The sequence below is a fragment of the Actinia tenebrosa genome, unplaced genomic scaffold (assembly GCF_029948245.1).
Source record: "Actinia tenebrosa isolate PJP-AT-01 unplaced genomic scaffold, QUT_ActTen_1.0 PGA_scaffold12__29_contigs__length_12842862, whole genome shotgun sequence".
NCBI lineage: Eukaryota > Metazoa > Cnidaria > Anthozoa > Actiniaria > Actiniidae > Actinia > Actinia tenebrosa.
The window spans coordinates 9735444-9753670 of NW_028292572.1; the positions used below are offsets into that span (position 1 = coordinate 9735444).

Below are 18227 nucleotides of genomic sequence, written 5' to 3' on the forward strand. Positions count from 1 at the left end.
GGCGGTTGTTTTTGTTCGGTAGCTCATTGGTTATCAGGACTGTCAGGCGTATTTCAGTAGCTTAAAGATCGTAGATATCTTCTCCAAATTCAAGTCAAAAGATAAGAACCTTTAACATGGTAATTGCAGTTCTTGATTATGTTTTAATTGACTAATTGATGTGAATGGATTGTCCAGATTGAGTAGATCCAAAAAAACACAGGCATTACACGTAAGCTACATTTAGGTTGTTAATGCAAAAATGACAAGAACTACAGTCTAAGATTAGACTTCATGATTTACTGCGAACACTGTGACGAAGAAGTCAGTTACGATTGCATTCGAATTCAAAATTTAAATGGATTCACCGCAGGGATATTTTATTAAAGGACCGAAACTCATACAAGGATATCACTGTGGTCATTCATGAGTATATTTAAAGCCTTCCATACATAAATCGTGCTAGAATTGAGAAGCTCTGCTGCTAGCAGAAAGAGAGAATACGATCAATTATGACATGAGAATCGTATTGACTCGTAAAACTATACTAAAAAATATCGCCGCAGACGTCAGACTTAGGGGCTCTCAACGCCAGCTGTTGTCAAGTCTAACTCGATAGCATATCTTTTGACCTTGTGTCGTAATTTAGCGCCGGGACACTACAGCTTGAAGTCACGTACCAGTCTATTCTAAAATCTCCAAAGAAACCAACTGATTCTCTTCGACATAAAATGGAATCCAGAATTCAAAATTCATAATTTTCGCCAAAAGATTTTGGTATCCGATTAATTTAAGCGTAACAAACTAGAAATACTCAATTCGCAAAAAGAATGTATGCTCGCACAAAAACCAAGCTTGGGCTCCCTGTGGCACTTTTCACATTCCAGAGAGACGGAATTATACTAAATTATTGACCAACGCACCCATTATATCTTGCTGTTTAATTTTTAATGTTTTAAAATTGATTTTATTTATTTTTTAGGGTTCGCAGAAAGTCAGTTCAATTACTACGTACCTCAGCTCGGTAACAATGTTACACTGATATCGGTCACAGGTACGCATGCGCTTGCCTGTGACGTCATCCCATATTATACTAATAGACAGCAAATCGTCTGTAACACCAGGTAAGGTTGACTGCGTTACTAAGCAACGGATAACTTCTCTTTCGTGAGAAAAATGATTGACTATTAATACTTTGCTTTTAGGCCTTCGCCGTTTGGATTCGGTGCGTATAATATTCGAGTTCAAGTCGATGGTGTTTTGCTACGAAGCATTAAGGGCAGCACTTATTGCGATGGAGAATGCGTCTTCAAGGTAGCTAGACGAACCCTGCGTAAATGGCAATATTGCTATGTATAAGCATAGAGATATATTTGTATGCATATAAGCATTGCAATGTTACGCTTATTACTTTGGGTGATATATAACTACTGATGGCTTGAAAGCATTCCTATGACAATGACAAAGGTGCAAGGCGGCCATATGTGGTATTAACTATGGGCGCTAATAAGAAGTCTTGTCAAAGACCACCAATGTGGCCACGATGACGTAACGCGCAAAAGAAGCATCGGGAGCTAGTAAAGTATTCCCATACCAAGCGAAATGACAAAAGAATTCGCCATGCTGGATAATGTAACGAAAGACACCAACACCCCATCTTTTGTTCAAATCTTTAAAGCGATTATACATGACGTCTGCAAAAATTGATGTTGCATTGCAAAAACAGTCTCTTAAACATCGTATCAACGACGTCCAATCGTATTCTGTGTTTGTTATTGAATTAAATATTGAGGTCAGTTTTGAGTAGAATTGATGGCAAGAGAGTTGTTTGTATTATCAACACAATCAAGTATAGATCATAGAGGTGGGAGGGAGATGGGGTTTGCTGTCAAGTGCAAATCCAAACACGTTTTTTATCTTTCTTGCTTTCAGTACGAAGACAATGCAACTCCCACGGTAACGTCCATATCTCCAAGATATGGAGTACCAGGTATATACAGTTATAATTCTACGTAGTATAGTGTGGCTTAAGCTATATTAGGCTGATTTGCAGACCAAGGTTTTCGATGCCATTTATAGTCCTAAGGAAGTGTCATCAGCATGTTGCGCGCGACCGTTGTGAGGAAAAATGACCGATGGCCTCACGATAGTCTTCTTTATAAACCATTAACGATTTAACCAAGGGATCATTGTCTCTTGATTTGACGCAACATTTCTGCGTCTCTTCTACTCCTTGAGCTCAGCGCGCTAATGAATCCCACTCCTAAATGTTTGGACTAAAAGGGAGGTCAACCATCTGGTCATCCGTCACAACCATCGACGTTTCTCGTTTCTTTTAACTAAACAAGTGACTCAAAGGTCGTGCGCAAAGCCATGCACGCTGTCAATGATCGTCATTAAGATCATGCGCAGTACTTAATGTTAGTCATTCTTAATTCAAGTGCATTCCTTTGAAAGAAATTGTGAAAAGTTTTTAAGACTGCATAAAAACTCCCTTATAAAAATAGCGCAATGCTTTAATCAAGTTAAATTTTCGCATATTTCAAAGTTGAAAGTAAAACAAGACGCCCTACAGGCGTTCACTGGGTTACCTGTGTAATGCACAGAGATCTAGTACGGCTGAAGAAGTTTGCAATGTTTGCCAAAATATAATGGAGTGTTTCACAGAAAAAAATGGTTAGGTTTAACAAGATCGGGGTGTATTCTCGTAAAAACATTCAGTTCAGTTCCTTATTATCACGAACCAAACCATCCTTTCATGATTAAAAAGTGAGCCATTTTGTGTTTTGAAACAGGCAACCCAGTCATAAAACGACGAGTTTTGCGTGGACAAAAGATTCATATTCACAACTCTTCAAAATCTGTTTTAATAATTTTTTTTCCCATTTGGTACTATAGGTAGTGTGATCACTATTCGTGGCAGGATATTCACAGATCGATACGTGGAAGCAGAGGGAACCAATTCTGATGGAGTCTCTATCCTCAGGTAAATTAAACACTTGAGATTCGTGGTCCTTTTTTAACGCGCCGACAAAACTTCTGGAGAAAGTTCGTGGACCTTTTTTATTCGTGGACCTTTTTTATTCGTGGACCTTTTTTATTCGTGGACCTTTCTTAGGCACATATTTTTATTTATATATATATTTTTCTTCTTAAATTTATATATTATTTTCCTGAGAAAATGAGCGGATTATGCGCTAGAGCAAATGTATGTACTTTGCCGTCTATTCTTTTGTTTAATTCCAGGGTGTTTGCAGGCTCAGGAATGTGCGAACCGCTTAACCAAGACACCAAAGAAATGTAAATAGATCCGTTGAATCTTGATTTTTGCACATTATTTACCCTTCACTTACACAGTATGATATTTAGAGAAGAGCCAATGCAACCCCGGGGGAAGGGGAGAATAGCTGGGGATGGGAGGAGGAGAATAGCCGGGGATGAGAGGGGGAAAGGTTTTTAAACCTTAAAATGATGTGCATAGAATTCGGTAAAAATGTACTTTCTTGTCATCTGTTTTTGAAAGGTATGGTATTGCGTTTGATAAATATAGCTCAAGCACAGGCTACATTAAATGCAGGACTACCCCCACAACTGTAGGTAAGATTCATTTTATCATCCAAGTTCATAATAGCCTTCTATACCTTGGGCGTAATGTTTTCCCATTTCAGACCACGAGTAGCATTTCTTAGTTTATAACGGTTGAGCACGAGAAGACACATGAATATAGATACAACTCAAACAAATATTATGTATTCTCAAGAGAATGACACGTGGTTTTAAATAAGAAAGCATCATACCCAAGCTATAAATAAAAAAGAAACAAAACATATCGCACACTGCATAATAAAATGAAAAATTGAAAGGCTAATTAATTATTTTGTGAGCAGAATATGAAAATATAAGCAAAGAAAGAACCTTTGACAACTATGTGGGTTACATAATGGATACTGACGAAGATATTTCCCGGGGCGTAGTGAGGTCTCAATTATAGGGGGGAGGGGGGGGGGTGGCAATTTACCATTTTCCTGCTAACTCCACAGGAATCCCGCATTCATTGCCGAAATCAAATTTTTGGGGTCACGTGCCCTCCTTCCGTGCTCCCTTCCCCTAGCTGTTGATTCTACTCACGAATCTGTTTGTTTGTGTTTTTCTCTAGGATCCCATCGCGTGTCCTTCATTGTATCAAAGTATGGTCGTTCACTCATGTCTAAGGATGCTCTATTGGTGGATTCACAGGATAAACTTTATATGTTCCAGGCACATGCAGGTACATAGATCAATAAGTATTCTCTCGTGTTCTTCACACTGTCAGAGTATTCATTATGTTATATCTTGTAATGCATCTCAGTCTCTCTGTTTCTCTCACTCTCATTTTTGTCATCTCTATCGCATCTTTATCGCATCCGTTGTGCCCCACTAAAATACCTGCAGCAAGTTAAAAAAGTTGCTGAAAATAAGAAACGAGTTGCTGCATTTACAACCGAGTTAATCAGGATGCTTTGCGGCCAATCTGATTATTTGATTTCCGTCATTCAAAAAATTACAAATCGCAAGCATTTGATGTCCTTTCAATGTATATGTCATGGTCTACGGTATTCACATCCAGCGAAAGGACCGGTGTGATTATGAAAAAGGTCCTTTAAGTGGATGTGAACTCTATTAGACCATGACTATTTCACATCCAGCGAAAGGACCGGTGTGATTATGAAAAAGGTCCTTTAAGTGGATGTGAACTCTATTAGACCATGACTATTTCACATCCAGCGAAAGGACCTTTTCGATATGAAAAAGGTCCTTTCACTGGATGTGAAATAGTCATAGTCTAATGGAGTTCACATCCAGTGAAAGGATCTTTTTGATTCTAAAAAAGGTCATGTCAGTGGATGTGAAATAGTCATGGTCTAATGGAGTTCACATCCAGTGAAAGGACCTTTCCGATTATGAAAAAGGTCCTTTCACTGGATGTGAAATAGTCATGGTCTAACGGAGTGTTCACATCCAGTGAAAGGAACTTTTCGATTCTGAAAAAGGTCCTTTCACTGGATGTGAAATAATCATAGTCTAATGGAGTTCACATCCAGTGAAAGGACCTTTTCGATTCCAAAAAAAAGGTCCTGTCAGTGGATGTGAAATAGTCATGGTCTAATGGAGTTCACATCCAGTGAAAGGACCTTTTCGATTATGAAAAAGATCCTTTCACTGGATGTGAAATAGTCATGGTCTAACGGAGTGTTCACATCTAGTGAAAGGATCTTTTTGATTCTAAAAAAGGTCCTGTCAGTGGATGTGAAATAGTCATGGTCTAACGGAGTGTTCACATCCAGTGAAAGGACCTTTCCGATTATGAAAAAGGTCCTTTCACTGGATGTGAAATAGTCATGGTCTAACGGAGTGTTCACATCTAGTGAAAGGATCTTTTTGATTCTAAAAAAGGTCCTGTCAGTGGATGTGAAATAGTCATGGTCTAATGGAGTTCACATCCAGTGAAAGGACCTTTCCGATTCTGAAAAAGGTCCTTTCACTGGATGTGAAATAGTCATGGTCTAATGGAGTTCACATCCAGCGAAAGGACCTTTTCGTTTCTAAAAAAGGTCCTTTCACTAGATGTGAAATAGTCATGGTCTAACGGAGTGTTCACATCCAGTGAAAGGACCTTTTTCATAATCGGAAAGGTCCTTTCACTCAGTGGATGTGAAATAGTCATGGTCTAATGGAGTTCACATCCAGTGAAAGGACCTTTCCGATTATGAAAAAGGTCCTTTCACTGGATGTGAAATAGTCATGGTCTAATGGAGTTCACATCCAGCGAAAGGACCTTTTCGATTCTAAAAAAGGTCCTTTCACTGGATGTGAAATAGTCATGGTCTAATGGAGTTCACATCCAGCGAAAGGACCTTTTCGATTCTGAAAAAGGTCCTTTCACTGGATGTGAAATAGTCATGGTCTAGTGGAGATCACATCCAGTGAAATGACCTTTGAAGCTTTTCGTTTCATCTAATTTATTTATTTATTATTGTTATTGTTTTGTTATGCCTTGACCAAAACGAATATCTGTTTTCAGAAATCAGACAACAATTCTGAATTCGACTTTCAGTTAAAAGAAATCGAAAGTTATTTGGAAAACATTCTTTGGATACGATGGGGTTCGGACCAAGAAAAAAGAAAAAAGAAAAAAAGAAAAATGAAAAAAAATGAAAAAAAAAAAAAATGAAAAAAAGAAAAAAAAGAAAAAAAGAAATACGACTCCACTTTGCCATACCCCCGAGACATCCGCAGAGCTGAGGCGGCGTATGGACTTCGGACCTGACGGCGATTAAATCCTTCTGCCCTTGGGTGTACGAATTACGCAAGAAAATGTTCTAGCCGAAGCATCAGGGGAGAGACCAGCCGGCCCCCAGACCATATCGGCTAATCCCTTGCATCTCTGCAACGCACGGAATCGGTTGAAAAATTGATGTTAAAAAGTCTAGTCTATTCGGTGCATTGTTTTCACGTCTATTGTTATGCTGATTCACCTGGAACCGTGGTCCAGTGGAAAAAACTTGGGGCATATTATGACATCGAGTCAAGTCCGATTGAGGGAAGTTAGTACCTGGATGGGTGACCTGAAACTTATGCCTACTAAAAAAAATTTTTTTTTTTTTTGCGAGTTTTTTGAGGCTGTAAATTTCTATAATTTTCAATCCGTTTTAATTGAGAAATCGTAAAAAAAAAAACTGTTAGGCATTTAATATCCGTGACGGGCAGCCTCAGTAATCCGGCATGGACAATCTTTCTATATATACCAAGGGGAGAACCACTCGTCATACTATGCCGAGGAAGACAAACACGTCAAGTATCTCTAGAAATCGGTCTCAATCGGCAAACGTATCGTTTGACATGCAGCAACTCGTTTAACAGACAGCAACTCGTTTCTTATTTGCAGCAACTCGTCTACTTGAAAATACTTATTATTCGTAGAAACTTGTCTAACTTTCTGCAAATCCCTTATGGGCCACCATACATTTCGTTATACATCAACCAAGTGTTTCTTGATCATGTGCGTTGCTCATTGTTTCTTTATTACTGTGTTCAAGATGTTACTAGCGTCAGTCCGCTTCAAGGAAGTATAGCCGGAGGAACCATAGTAACCATCAAAGGACAGGGCTTCGAGATAAACAACACACGCGTTGATATAGGAAGTATGGCCAAAAAACAGCAATGAATGGGTTAATTGATTGATTGAGGGATGGATGGATGGATGCATGGATGGATGGATGGGTGGATGGGTGGATGGATGGATGGATGGATGGATGGATGGATGGATGCATGGATGGATGGATGGATGGATGCATGGATGCATGGATGCATGGATGCATGGATGCATGCATGCATGGATGCATGCATGCATGGATGGATGGATGGATGCATGGATGGATGGATGCATGGATGGATGGATGCATGGATGGATGGATGCATGGATGGATGCATGGATGGATGCATGGATGGATGGATGGATGGATGGATGGATGGATGGATGGATGGATGGATGGATGGATGGATGGATCTATGGATGGATGAATTGAAGATGGAGTAACTGGATCTTTTGATTATATTATGACTATATATTGTAACTTCTTTTTTATCAAATGTATTCTCGATATGTTGCAGGGTTACCGTGCCGTGTCTTGTCTGTCACATCAGACACAATCACATGTCAAACAGGACAAGGATTTGATGCTCTTTCTTCAACAGGCTTCTATCCAGGTTCGTCGATTGTAGAAACCCATTTTGTTTAGTTGCCTTAAAAAAGATTTCACAGTGATTGCACTCGGATCTATCGCAGGCGCTCGATGCTTATCAAATTGTTAAACCATCATCCATAGTGCCGTCTAACTGTCACATTGAATTTAAAGGGTAGATTTTTTTTGAATCTAAGAATAAAAATTATAATGAGCTGGGTAAAATATACTCGAAGCACAACGAACACCCTTAACAAGTCAAAATCCAGGCCTCGCAAACATCATCCTAACAAGTAAAACAGCGTAATGTTTTTTTAACAATTCTCTATCAAACGCATAGGTAATCGAGGCATTCTTCGTGAGGTTTGGACCTCCTCGAAACCTTCCGACTTGTCATCGATTGCAACCCTCGATTCATCGGCATTGGATTATCGTTCCGAAGTTGTCCCTGATGCAAGTTCGCCTTTAAAATCATCCTTTGGGGAAAACACGATGTTTAGTTCCCGTCTGCGAGGATTTTTCGTTGCGCCGTCCGACAATAATTACACGTTCTTTATCCAGGCTGACGACAAAGCAGAACTGTATTTGAGTACTGATTCACTTGCCACGAAGAAGGTACAGAATATTAAGTAATGCTATTAATTATCTCCAAAAATGTGTACAAATTATGTGCACTGGGTAACAAAAAATCATAATTTGGAGTTTTGTTAATTACGCATGCGTTGGACGAACTGTCATTTCGTCAAGGATTGAGGGCTCAGATAAGACCTTTTTTGGAGCATGTGTAATGTGTTTTTCTCGTCTTTATTTCAAGTGCATTTTTTGTTGACTTTTAGCGAAAAATCGCTTCATGCCCCGATGCTGCCACCATCTGGAACAAACATCCAGAGCAACGATCAGCGGTCTTCTCTCTCAAGGCGGGGCATGCGTACTACATGGAGGCTTACCACTTACAGGGAAGAGGATCGAGTCACGTGCGCATTGGAGTGAAGCTTGAGAAAACAAGATATGTCAATTCACAGATAGGGTCAGCGGTTAACGAGAAACAGGTTATACGAGTTCTGTCAACTGAACGTCCCGAAACGCAGGTAAAGCATGCTTCATGTGAAGTAAAAAACCTTTGTATTATCGTGTCTTTTGTGCAAAGTACAATAGATATAGGTTGTTCAGGAATGGCTCCGGCAGCTATATAGGTTGATGGTGGTGGTGTGGGGGGGAAGGGGGGGGGGGGGAGGGGAGGGTGAACTACCTACCGTGCGCTAGTACTAGTTATGGAAAGCCATTTTATCGTTACAAAAATGCGTTTATGGGATTCCTGTTTCTCTTACAGATCATCAACATCACGAATTGGGACAGCGGACTGACGTACGAGATGCAACGAATATCAGTCACACCAAACTGTACTGGTGCAAGTATGTTGCATTGGTTCGTTTTACGAGGGGTAGCACGTCTAATGTTAGCTAGTAGCAACTAGCCTGTGGCCTCAGTTTCATTATTTAATATGATGTTTAGACGTTGTTATTTGGGGAGAGAGGAGTACCAGAGAAAAAAGTTGGGTCGAAATAGCATGGCGGTGCATTGTGGGGCTGCTTTAGGGGAGATATTTCCAAGATGGCGGCTATCTACTGGGTTGTTAATGCGTCGTTGCTCGCCATTAATATTTTCATCAGGAACAATGAATTCAGAACGAATATTTAACCTCTTCAGTGATTTTTATATATATTCCCTTTCATTGCAGTCGCGTAGGTCTTAGCCGGTCGACGACAAAGTTTTTTGAATTGTTGACTGAGATCCAACTTTTAAATAATTTAAACATTCTTTTCAAAAACCGCAACATTAACGCCTGGCATGCCTGTGGTAAATAGATGTTAAAATTTACAGTTTACAGTTTACAGCTTAAATTTAGCACATGCGCAGACAAAATCTCTATGTGCTCTTCTTGTTTGTCCCTTAAAACAGCCCTAAAATGTACCGCAATCCCAATTCGACCTAATTCGATCCCGTTTTTTCCTCAACCTCAAAATGGCTGATACTCACATATGATAGCGAGTCTGGGGATGGTACACATGACCACGGTTGCATTATCAGCGCACATCACCCTTGCTTCCGAAATGAGATGGTCTATAAACTCATACTTATGTCTAATACACTTTTGATGTATTTCAGTTAATCTGTATCGCGTTGCATTTTTTTTTTTTTTTTTTTTTTTGCAGACCAATCTATTTGTGGTGAACAGTTTCAGCTCAGTTACAGCGGCCACAAGACAATCATGCTAAACTTACATTCCACGTCGGAGCTGGTACAGAATGCCATAAACAATCTAGCACCAATCACGCAACAGGGAAACGTGACAGTCACGAAAGACAACTTAAATGGGGCATCAAATTACAATGTAACGTTCATATTTGAGTTACCTTCAAAAACGAAGTCTTTAGAGTCTTTGTTAGTTGGTAATGGAGCCTTTGTGACGATAGCACAGACTCAAAAAGGTTAGAATCTAAAATTTATATTTCAGTACGATAAAGACCTTTTCGTAGCTTGGCACTTTGAGTTTACTACTTTACGCCTGAGCTAAATAGGTCTATTACAAATCCAAGTAAATAGTTTGAAAATATCATCTCAATTTTAATTCCAGGCAGAAATGGTAACTGGAAATTCAGGTTTTCTCTAAGAACGAGAATCTCCGACTACATTCGGGTAAATGCTAGCGGAAATGACGTCAAAACTGCTTTACAGAGCATGCTCAGTTGGCAGTGTAGTTACCAGATCCCTATAGGTCGTGCTTGGTATTACAATGGTTTCGAGTCCAAGAGTTTGGGTCCTGAGTTTGGCGAACGCGTTGTTGATGAAAGATCATTTTGTGGTCGAGTATCTCTTAGGAATCCTTCTTACATCTTTCGTGCTGGTCAGACTCGTAGTCTAGGAGGAAGAGCTTTAAAGGGAATAGATGTTTCGAAGTATCGTCAGGTTGGTAAAGAAAGCCGCCAAATATCATAATTCAGATTTTTGTGCCCTTAATTAACATCCAAAAATAAAAGTCAATTTTATTATTCAAGGCTTCGTGGCCCAAAGTATTTGCATTTCAGTAATAAACGCGCGATAAATAGAAAAGTTCACTCGATGTTATCCAACACGGCGGCCAGTTTTATTATTCTTTTTGGGCTTCCTGTGTCATAGCTGATCCTTAAAATTCAGTGATTTGGAAATGAAAGATTTGCAAAAACGGGTATACAAAAAATATTTCAACCACGTAAAAAAACATTTTTAGTATGAAAAGACTACAATGTTTAGAATAGAATATCAACTTACCTATGCTTTGCTCTTTTTCAGCTTTGTTTTGCATACAAGGGTGCTTACAAACCTTATCTGAAATTCTACGTATCCTACACGGACCGTTCAGGGAATGGTCGACAAGTGTGGAGAAAGTACGGCTTTACTCCCGTGACGACCACAAAATGGAAATATTATTGTATGAGTATCCATGACAACGTGTACAGTGACAGCTACCTTAATAGTCAGGCCAACAAAGACTATGGATATTACGTAGATGAGATAAAGATTACTAAAGATACCAACACCGATATCTATGTGGATGATGTCATTATTTGGAGAGATTCTGTCAACGGTAAGTTTCAATCAAAGGTTTTTGGTATAAAAAATGACTTGAAAAAATTCGTTTATTAATTTCGTCATTATTCATATTTCGTCATAGTGTTGCGACAATATCCTGCAGCAGAACCTGGAGGTCACGTGGTTAAATCATTTGACGTCCGTCAGATGGGGTCAGCAGTATGGGCCATATATCTCACGCCCGCGCATTGTGGTACAGAGCTCGAGATGATCGAGATTGTAGACGCTCGAAAAGATGTTCATAATACTTCTGATGACATCACGAGGTATCGTCCTGTCAATCAAACTGAAGCCATGGTAACGGTGACACGTGTTCAGAGGGCTACGCCTCCTGTTGGCGGGACTTTCGATTTGAGTTTTAATGGAGAAAGTTACTCTGGTAAGCGGTAAGCGTTAGAGGTCAGAGAATAGGGCGGAGGTCAGAGGTCAGGGCTTTTATATCGTTTTCAAAATAATTTTTTGATTATTTTTTTTTTTTTTATTGCACCAGGAATTTCTTCAAGTATTTCTGCGTCCGAGCTCAAATCAAAACTCGAAAATGACTTAAACATTGGACTGATCAATGTAACTCGTACTGGCGCATGCGCAGGGTACAACTGGACCATAGAGTGGGTCACTTCCGGCGGAAATCAACCAGACATCGAAGTAGACGGAAGTGGTTTAACAGGAAATGACGTATCAGCGAAGTCAGAGACTCTAGATGATGGTGGTATGTTTCTTAGGCCGATTCCTGGTGAGATGTTACGAGTAGCGGAAACGAAACCACAGGTAATCCAAAAATCAAAAAAGAAAGACTTCGGTAATAATACGATATTGAATTGGATCATGGGGATAAACCAACGCAAGGTCTCGGACCTATGCCCTCCTTTTTTCAGTCACGTGGAACAAGTAAACTTATGTCATGCCAACCACATGGTGACCATGTCTTTTCTCAAAAGAAGGGATATTCCCCCAGAATAGACCACTTACATTGATTTAGTAGAGGAATTGTTCTGGGGGGACAAAAAAATGGGCTGTCTTTATGCAAAAAAAAATCCATTGTTTTGTCCCCAAAACAAATCCTCTCGGGACTCAGTGCAAGTGGTCTATATTCATTACAATATGAACAATTGTGAATGAATTAACAACTGCTGCAATTTAAGGCCTGGAAAATAAAATCATAAGAAAATGGGAAACGAAAATTGAAATGTAAGATCAACTGCACGTAAGGATAAAACTGATGTTTTTTGTATCTTTTATTTTCTTTCAGGTTTCAGTGATGGTCAATAATATTCCTTCAAGTTGTTCTACAAGAAAATGCTCTTTTCTTTACTCGCCTCACTCAACACCAAACCTGACCTCCATCACCCCAAACAAAGGACAGCCAGGAGCAACTTTACAGCTAACCGGAAGTGGCTTTAGCACCAACGCGCAGGACAACAACGTGACTATTGGTGGAACTCCCTGTCATGTGACCGGAAGCACATCTTCTACCATAACGTGTTTCGCTGGCCAATCCGTTGGTGGAACTAATGACGTGAATGTGAATGTTAAGACATTGGGGTTTGCAAAACACGTGAACGGTCATGTGACATTTGTTCAAGAAGTGACTGTAACCAAGGTAACACCAAACACTGGAAGTGTCGCTGGTGGGACAACGTTATATATAACCGGAAATGGATTTTCATTGGATGCTTCACAGCTGACTGTCATGTTAGGGAATAGTGACTGTAGAATAATCAACTCATCTTGGTCTCAGATCACATGCATCACATCAAAACATGTACAATCCAAGGAAGATCTTCAGGTCAAAGTCCGAAACCAAACCGGTTTTCTACGAAACGCTTTCCAGTTTGACCTGTCAAAGACGCCAATCGTCACCACTATTAGTCCACTAACACAAAGTGTAGGCGGCGGCGGCGGCGGCGAGTTAGTCATTTCTGGTACAAATTTTGGATCACGTGGAACGGTTCTGATTGGTCAAAAACCATGTCAAATCATCGTACACTACCCTTCACTCATCAGATGCACTATCCCCGCGCATGCGCCTGGGATATATGACGTCATCATCAATGTCCCAGGAAATGGTTATGCATCATATCAAGGAGCTCCACCACGTATTGAGTACGTCCTGGAAGTGACTGACGTCTATCCGCGCCAGGGATCTGTGTTCGGGGGTACCCTAGTGATCATCAGGGGTCGTGGCTTCAATGCGGTGGGGAATGTGGTTACCATGGGTGACGTGCCTTGTACTGTGGTGTCGAGTATAAGTGATCAGATACTGTGTAAAACAACTGACTCCTCTATCACACATTATGTTGATAATTCAGGGATTCATCCAGGTTAGGATAACATTTATATATTTTATTATTTTTAAATATTTGAAACAATCAGAGGTTCTTAAAAGTTGTAATTTTGCTTAACAAAACTTACTTCCTTGTTATCAAGGATTTTATGGCCTTAAGCCTCGCACGAGCCGAACCTAATGACATTAAAGAAGACCGCCTTGTTATCCACTGTTGTAATTCGGCTCAGGTGAAGTTAGACATTTGATCTGAGCTTGAAGTAAGAAAACGCGTTCGTGATTATGAATGTAATGGATTACTTACTCTTTTTTCTTCAGAGTACGGTCTTGGATATGCTTGGAACCCACAAACGATTACAATCAATTCAGGAGACACTGTTAAGGTTAGAAACGTTATCCTGTTATTCTCTCTCTTTTCAGGACAAATCTTGTAGTCATTCTTTCATAAGATGACATTATGCAATGTCTAACTACCTGAAGTTTGATAATAAAGACAATAAACCCTGTAAACCTTCTTGCAGCTTGTTGCGTGACAAGTTTCAGGGAAAATTGCTGTGTAACCGCGCCTTAAAGGCAGACTTTATTGATTGATTGATTGATTGATTGATTGATTGATTTGTTTGTTTGTTTGTTTGTTTGGTTGTTTGGTTGATTGATTGATTGATTGATTGATTGATTTGTTTGTTTGTTTGTTTGTTTGGTTTATTTATTTATTTATTCATTTATTTGTTTATTTGTTTGTTTATTTGTTTATTTATTTATTTATTTATTTTATCCAGTGGCAGTGGTCCAGTCCAGAGATGACTAACCTTCAATACGGCATCCAACAGACAAACGATTCTTCAAGCACATCGTATAATGGTAAAGGGTTCAAAAGTGAACGAACCAGTACCGGCTGGTACCAGCACCGCTTCAACGTACCGGGCACTTATTACTACTCTAGTGGGTTCATCGATCCTTATGACGTCATCAACATGAAGGGCAAAATTGTGGTCACGGAACCGAGGTCCAAGGCAACAAATGTTACAGTTCAAGTTGGAAATTTTACCGCTGTTCATAATCTAACACAGACTGTCCCTCCCCTCCCTTCGACTTTTGATTGCCATACAGGTATTACCTCAGAGATATCTCAGTGCAATCCTTCAATGCCAACGAATCAGCATTCAAGCTTTGTATTTCACAAATGCAGTACACCGGAAGTGACGTCAGTTACCCCTAACATTGGTACCAGTTCCTCCGTGTTGACTATACGCGGTCGAGGACTAGGGCCTAGTCCGTGTCACAGTGAAGTAACAATAGCATCACAGCAATGCATCATACTTACGAGCTCTTCTGACGTCATCACGTGTAGGGTAACCACGGGCAACGCTCTCACCGCAGGAGTACCTTATGACGTCAATGTACGCGTCAACAACCGGGGCAATGCCTGGCTTAAGACAGATGATGTAGCATCAATGAGATTTAACCTACGCCCTACGGTAACGTCTGTGTCACCTTGGTCAGGGTCATTAGCAGGGGGGACTGTGTTGACTATTAATGGAGTTGGCTTTTCTCAAATACCGGGATTGAATATCGTCAAGATTGGGCCGACGAATTGTACCATCCTATCAACTGGTCCATCAGAAATAAAATGCGTCACACAGCCTTACTTAGTATCAAAGAAACTTAACTTGTCAGTCAGTGTCAATAACAAGGAGAGTATCTGTGTGTCTCGTGTTGGATGTGCTTTCACATTCTCTGACTCCTCCACACCAATGATCGATTACGTCACACCAGACTCTATCATCGGAGATCACAATGTTATCAACTTCTACGGTACAGGTCTCCTGGCTAAGAACTCTGACATTACTATTCAATTTGGAAACGAATCTTGTAAGGTACTAACAGCCACACATTATGCAATACTGTGTAGTATAGGAACAGTAGTGGCTGGTTCCCATGAGATATCAGTCCGTATTAACCCTAAAGGATACGCCATGATGGATGTCGATGCTGCTAAAGCGGTTGTTAGTTTAGCTCTTGTTTCTGATATCTCACCAACTGAAGGGAGTGAGTACGGAGGTACGGAGGTGACTATCTCAGGAAATGGATTCGACCCTGGTTCTGGTCAGACGACTGTTCTTATTGGTGGAAATATATGTGTGATTTCAAAAGTTACAAACTCTAAGATTACATGTGTGACATCAGCCCATAAGACAGGATCATTTGAGGTAAAGTTGATGATGATGACGATACATGATGATGATGCATGATGATGATGCATGATGATGATGATGACTATACATGAGGATTTGATGACATATGATGGTGCATGATGGTGATACATGATGATACATGATGATGATACATGATTATGATACTTAATGATAATACATGATGATGATGATGACAATACATGATATATGATGATGCATGATGGTGATGACACATGATGCTGATACATAATGAAGATGTTTTAATGAAGGGGGTTCCTTCCCACTTTCAACTTTATTTCTACAGTGCATGGTTTTCGGGAGGGGATCCTGAGATAGAGATGATTTCTTAGTAAAGAGTGACCTACCAATGAGAAAGATCTTGGAAGTTTTTCTCAAACGCTAGGAGAGCATTCAGCATTACGAGTTACCGCTAACCCACTACTTATAATTTTTAGGTGGATTTAACCTCTGGAGGAAAACTCTTCCCCGGTCTCAGATTCGCCTACCGTAGCTTCCTAACGCCGAGAATAACTTCCGTCTTCCCCACCAAAGCAATGAGCGGAGACACACTCACGATCACAGGACAAGGCTTCGGCAGCGTCCCCTCAAGTATTACCGTCACCATTGGCAACAGCACGTGCAAGGCTCACTCAGTCGCGAGTGGAAGAATAATGTGCGTTCTCGAGGATCATCCCGCGGGTCTTTACGACGTTGTAGTCCACGTCAAAGGAAAGGGATTTTCTGGCTATATAACCAATCAACCAATTAAAATGACTTATGACATAGCGATCGTTAGTGCGTCTGTGAAGGAGAGTGGTCTAGGTGGAGGGAGGATTGTGTCTATACAAGGACAAGGTTACGGTGCTGCAACAGTTGTAAAGATATGTAAAAGTTTATGTATTGTGATGGATGTCAGCGCACGACGCATGCGCTGTGAGGTACCGCCATACCGAGGGAACATTACCAAAGATGTGACCTGCCCTCTTGTTGTGTATGGGGCGGATGGTGTGATGGCATCCAAGCCGGGTTATTTCACGTACCGTGTTGCTCTGACCTCTAGGATTACTTCAGTTAGCCCATCCCGTGGGGGTACCGGTGGGGGAGTGACTATTACTATTACTGGTAGTGGTAAGTATCCTGCATAGAGCAAAAAAACAAGATATTAACCAATAACATGGCTGTCTCCTAGTGTGAATTGTACAGGGATAAATAAAAACTATCATTAAATTTAAAGATGAATTATCAAAAAGTCAAATACTTCAGGTTAAATTTCGAATAGTTCAGGTTAAATTTCGAATAACAAAAAAATGGAATAGTTCAGGTTAAATTTCGAATAACAAAAAAATGGAATAGTTCAGGTTAAATTTCAAATAACAAAAAAATGGAATAGTTCAGGTTAAATTTCGAATAACAAAAAAATGGAATAATTCAGGTTAAATTTCGAATAATGAGAAATTTCGAATAGTTCTGGTTAAATTTCGAATAACCAGGAAACTGAATAGTTCAGTTCAAAATCAGTTCCAATACTCAAAATGTTCATTTTTCCAGGGTTTAGCACGACTTCTGGTGGTAACAAAGTAACGATAGCAGGAATCAAATGCACTGTGACGTCATTCTCGAGCACTGAAATCAAATGCATTACTGGTCAGCGGCGTGGTTTTGTTCGTACAAAGGTTCGCGTCGAGGTGGAAGACAAAGGGGTATCGACCATTGAGGGTGCTGACTTTGAGTACATAGACGTATGGTCGTCACTTTATTCCTGGGGATACAAGGATCCACCAATCAGAGGAGACCTTGTTGTGATCCCCAAAGGCCAGACAATGCTACTAGATGTGAGTACTCCCGTACTGGCGGCCTTAGTCATTAAAGGGAAGCTTATCTTTGACGAGAAAGATTTGGTGTTAAACGCGGAGAAAATCATCCTTGTTGACGGTGGTGTGCTCGAAGTTGGAACCGAGTCAAAACCCTTTCAACACAAGGCGAGGATCGTGCTCCATGGAAACGTGAGGTCTGTTCAGCTGCCTTTATTTGGTGCAAAGGTCTTGGCTGTTAGAGAAGGGACTTTGGACCTGCATGGTAAACACGTGCCGATCACGTGGACACATCTGCAGAAGACCGCTGACATAGGTATCAATCGTCTAATTCGTATTTAGTTTTAGTTTTAGTAGTGTAACGGTACGGCAAATTGGAAGCCGCGCTGTCGGGTAGCCGTACTGTATCTTACCGTAGCCATAACTACGCGTTGTGATTGGATGAATTACTGGAAGACAATGGGAAGCCATTTCAGTGTTATGGTATACCGTATACGTGCTGTAAGTCAGTACCGTATGTTTCCCAATTTCCCACTTGTGCGATAACTTCCCTAGTTATCCTTTGTTCCTCACTCGAGCAGAGAATGTAAAAACATTTATCTCATAA

The 18227-nt window shown here is 40.3% G+C and overlaps 1 protein-coding gene across 1 annotated transcript in view; it reads left to right on the plus strand.

Moving 5' to 3' along the window:
- LOC116298662 (fibrocystin-L) overlaps window positions 1-18227 on the plus strand; it is a 44557-nt gene that overhangs the window by 980 nt on the left and 25350 nt on the right. The window contains exons 3-24 of the mRNA XM_089028453.1: window positions 962-1103; window positions 1185-1293; window positions 1912-1969; window positions 2878-2965; window positions 3226-3279; window positions 3503-3576; window positions 4136-4246; window positions 7056-7160; window positions 7630-7725; window positions 8041-8315; window positions 8537-8788; window positions 9031-9112; window positions 9914-10189; window positions 10336-10667; window positions 11031-11325; window positions 11413-11709; window positions 11821-12098; window positions 12580-13651; window positions 13933-13997; window positions 14394-15824; window positions 16265-16937; window positions 17358-17936. Coding sequence (XP_088884579.1) covers window positions 962-1103; window positions 1185-1293; window positions 1912-1969; window positions 2878-2965; window positions 3226-3279; window positions 3503-3576; window positions 4136-4246; window positions 7056-7160; window positions 7630-7725; window positions 8041-8315; window positions 8537-8788; window positions 9031-9112; window positions 9914-10189; window positions 10336-10667; window positions 11031-11325; window positions 11413-11709; window positions 11821-12098; window positions 12580-13651; window positions 13933-13997; window positions 14394-15824; window positions 16265-16937; window positions 17358-17936 — 6744 coding nt within the window. The remainder of the gene's footprint in view (window positions 1-961; window positions 1104-1184; window positions 1294-1911; window positions 1970-2877; window positions 2966-3225; window positions 3280-3502; window positions 3577-4135; window positions 4247-7055; window positions 7161-7629; window positions 7726-8040; window positions 8316-8536; window positions 8789-9030; window positions 9113-9913; window positions 10190-10335; window positions 10668-11030; window positions 11326-11412; window positions 11710-11820; window positions 12099-12579; window positions 13652-13932; window positions 13998-14393; window positions 15825-16264; window positions 16938-17357; window positions 17937-18227) is intronic.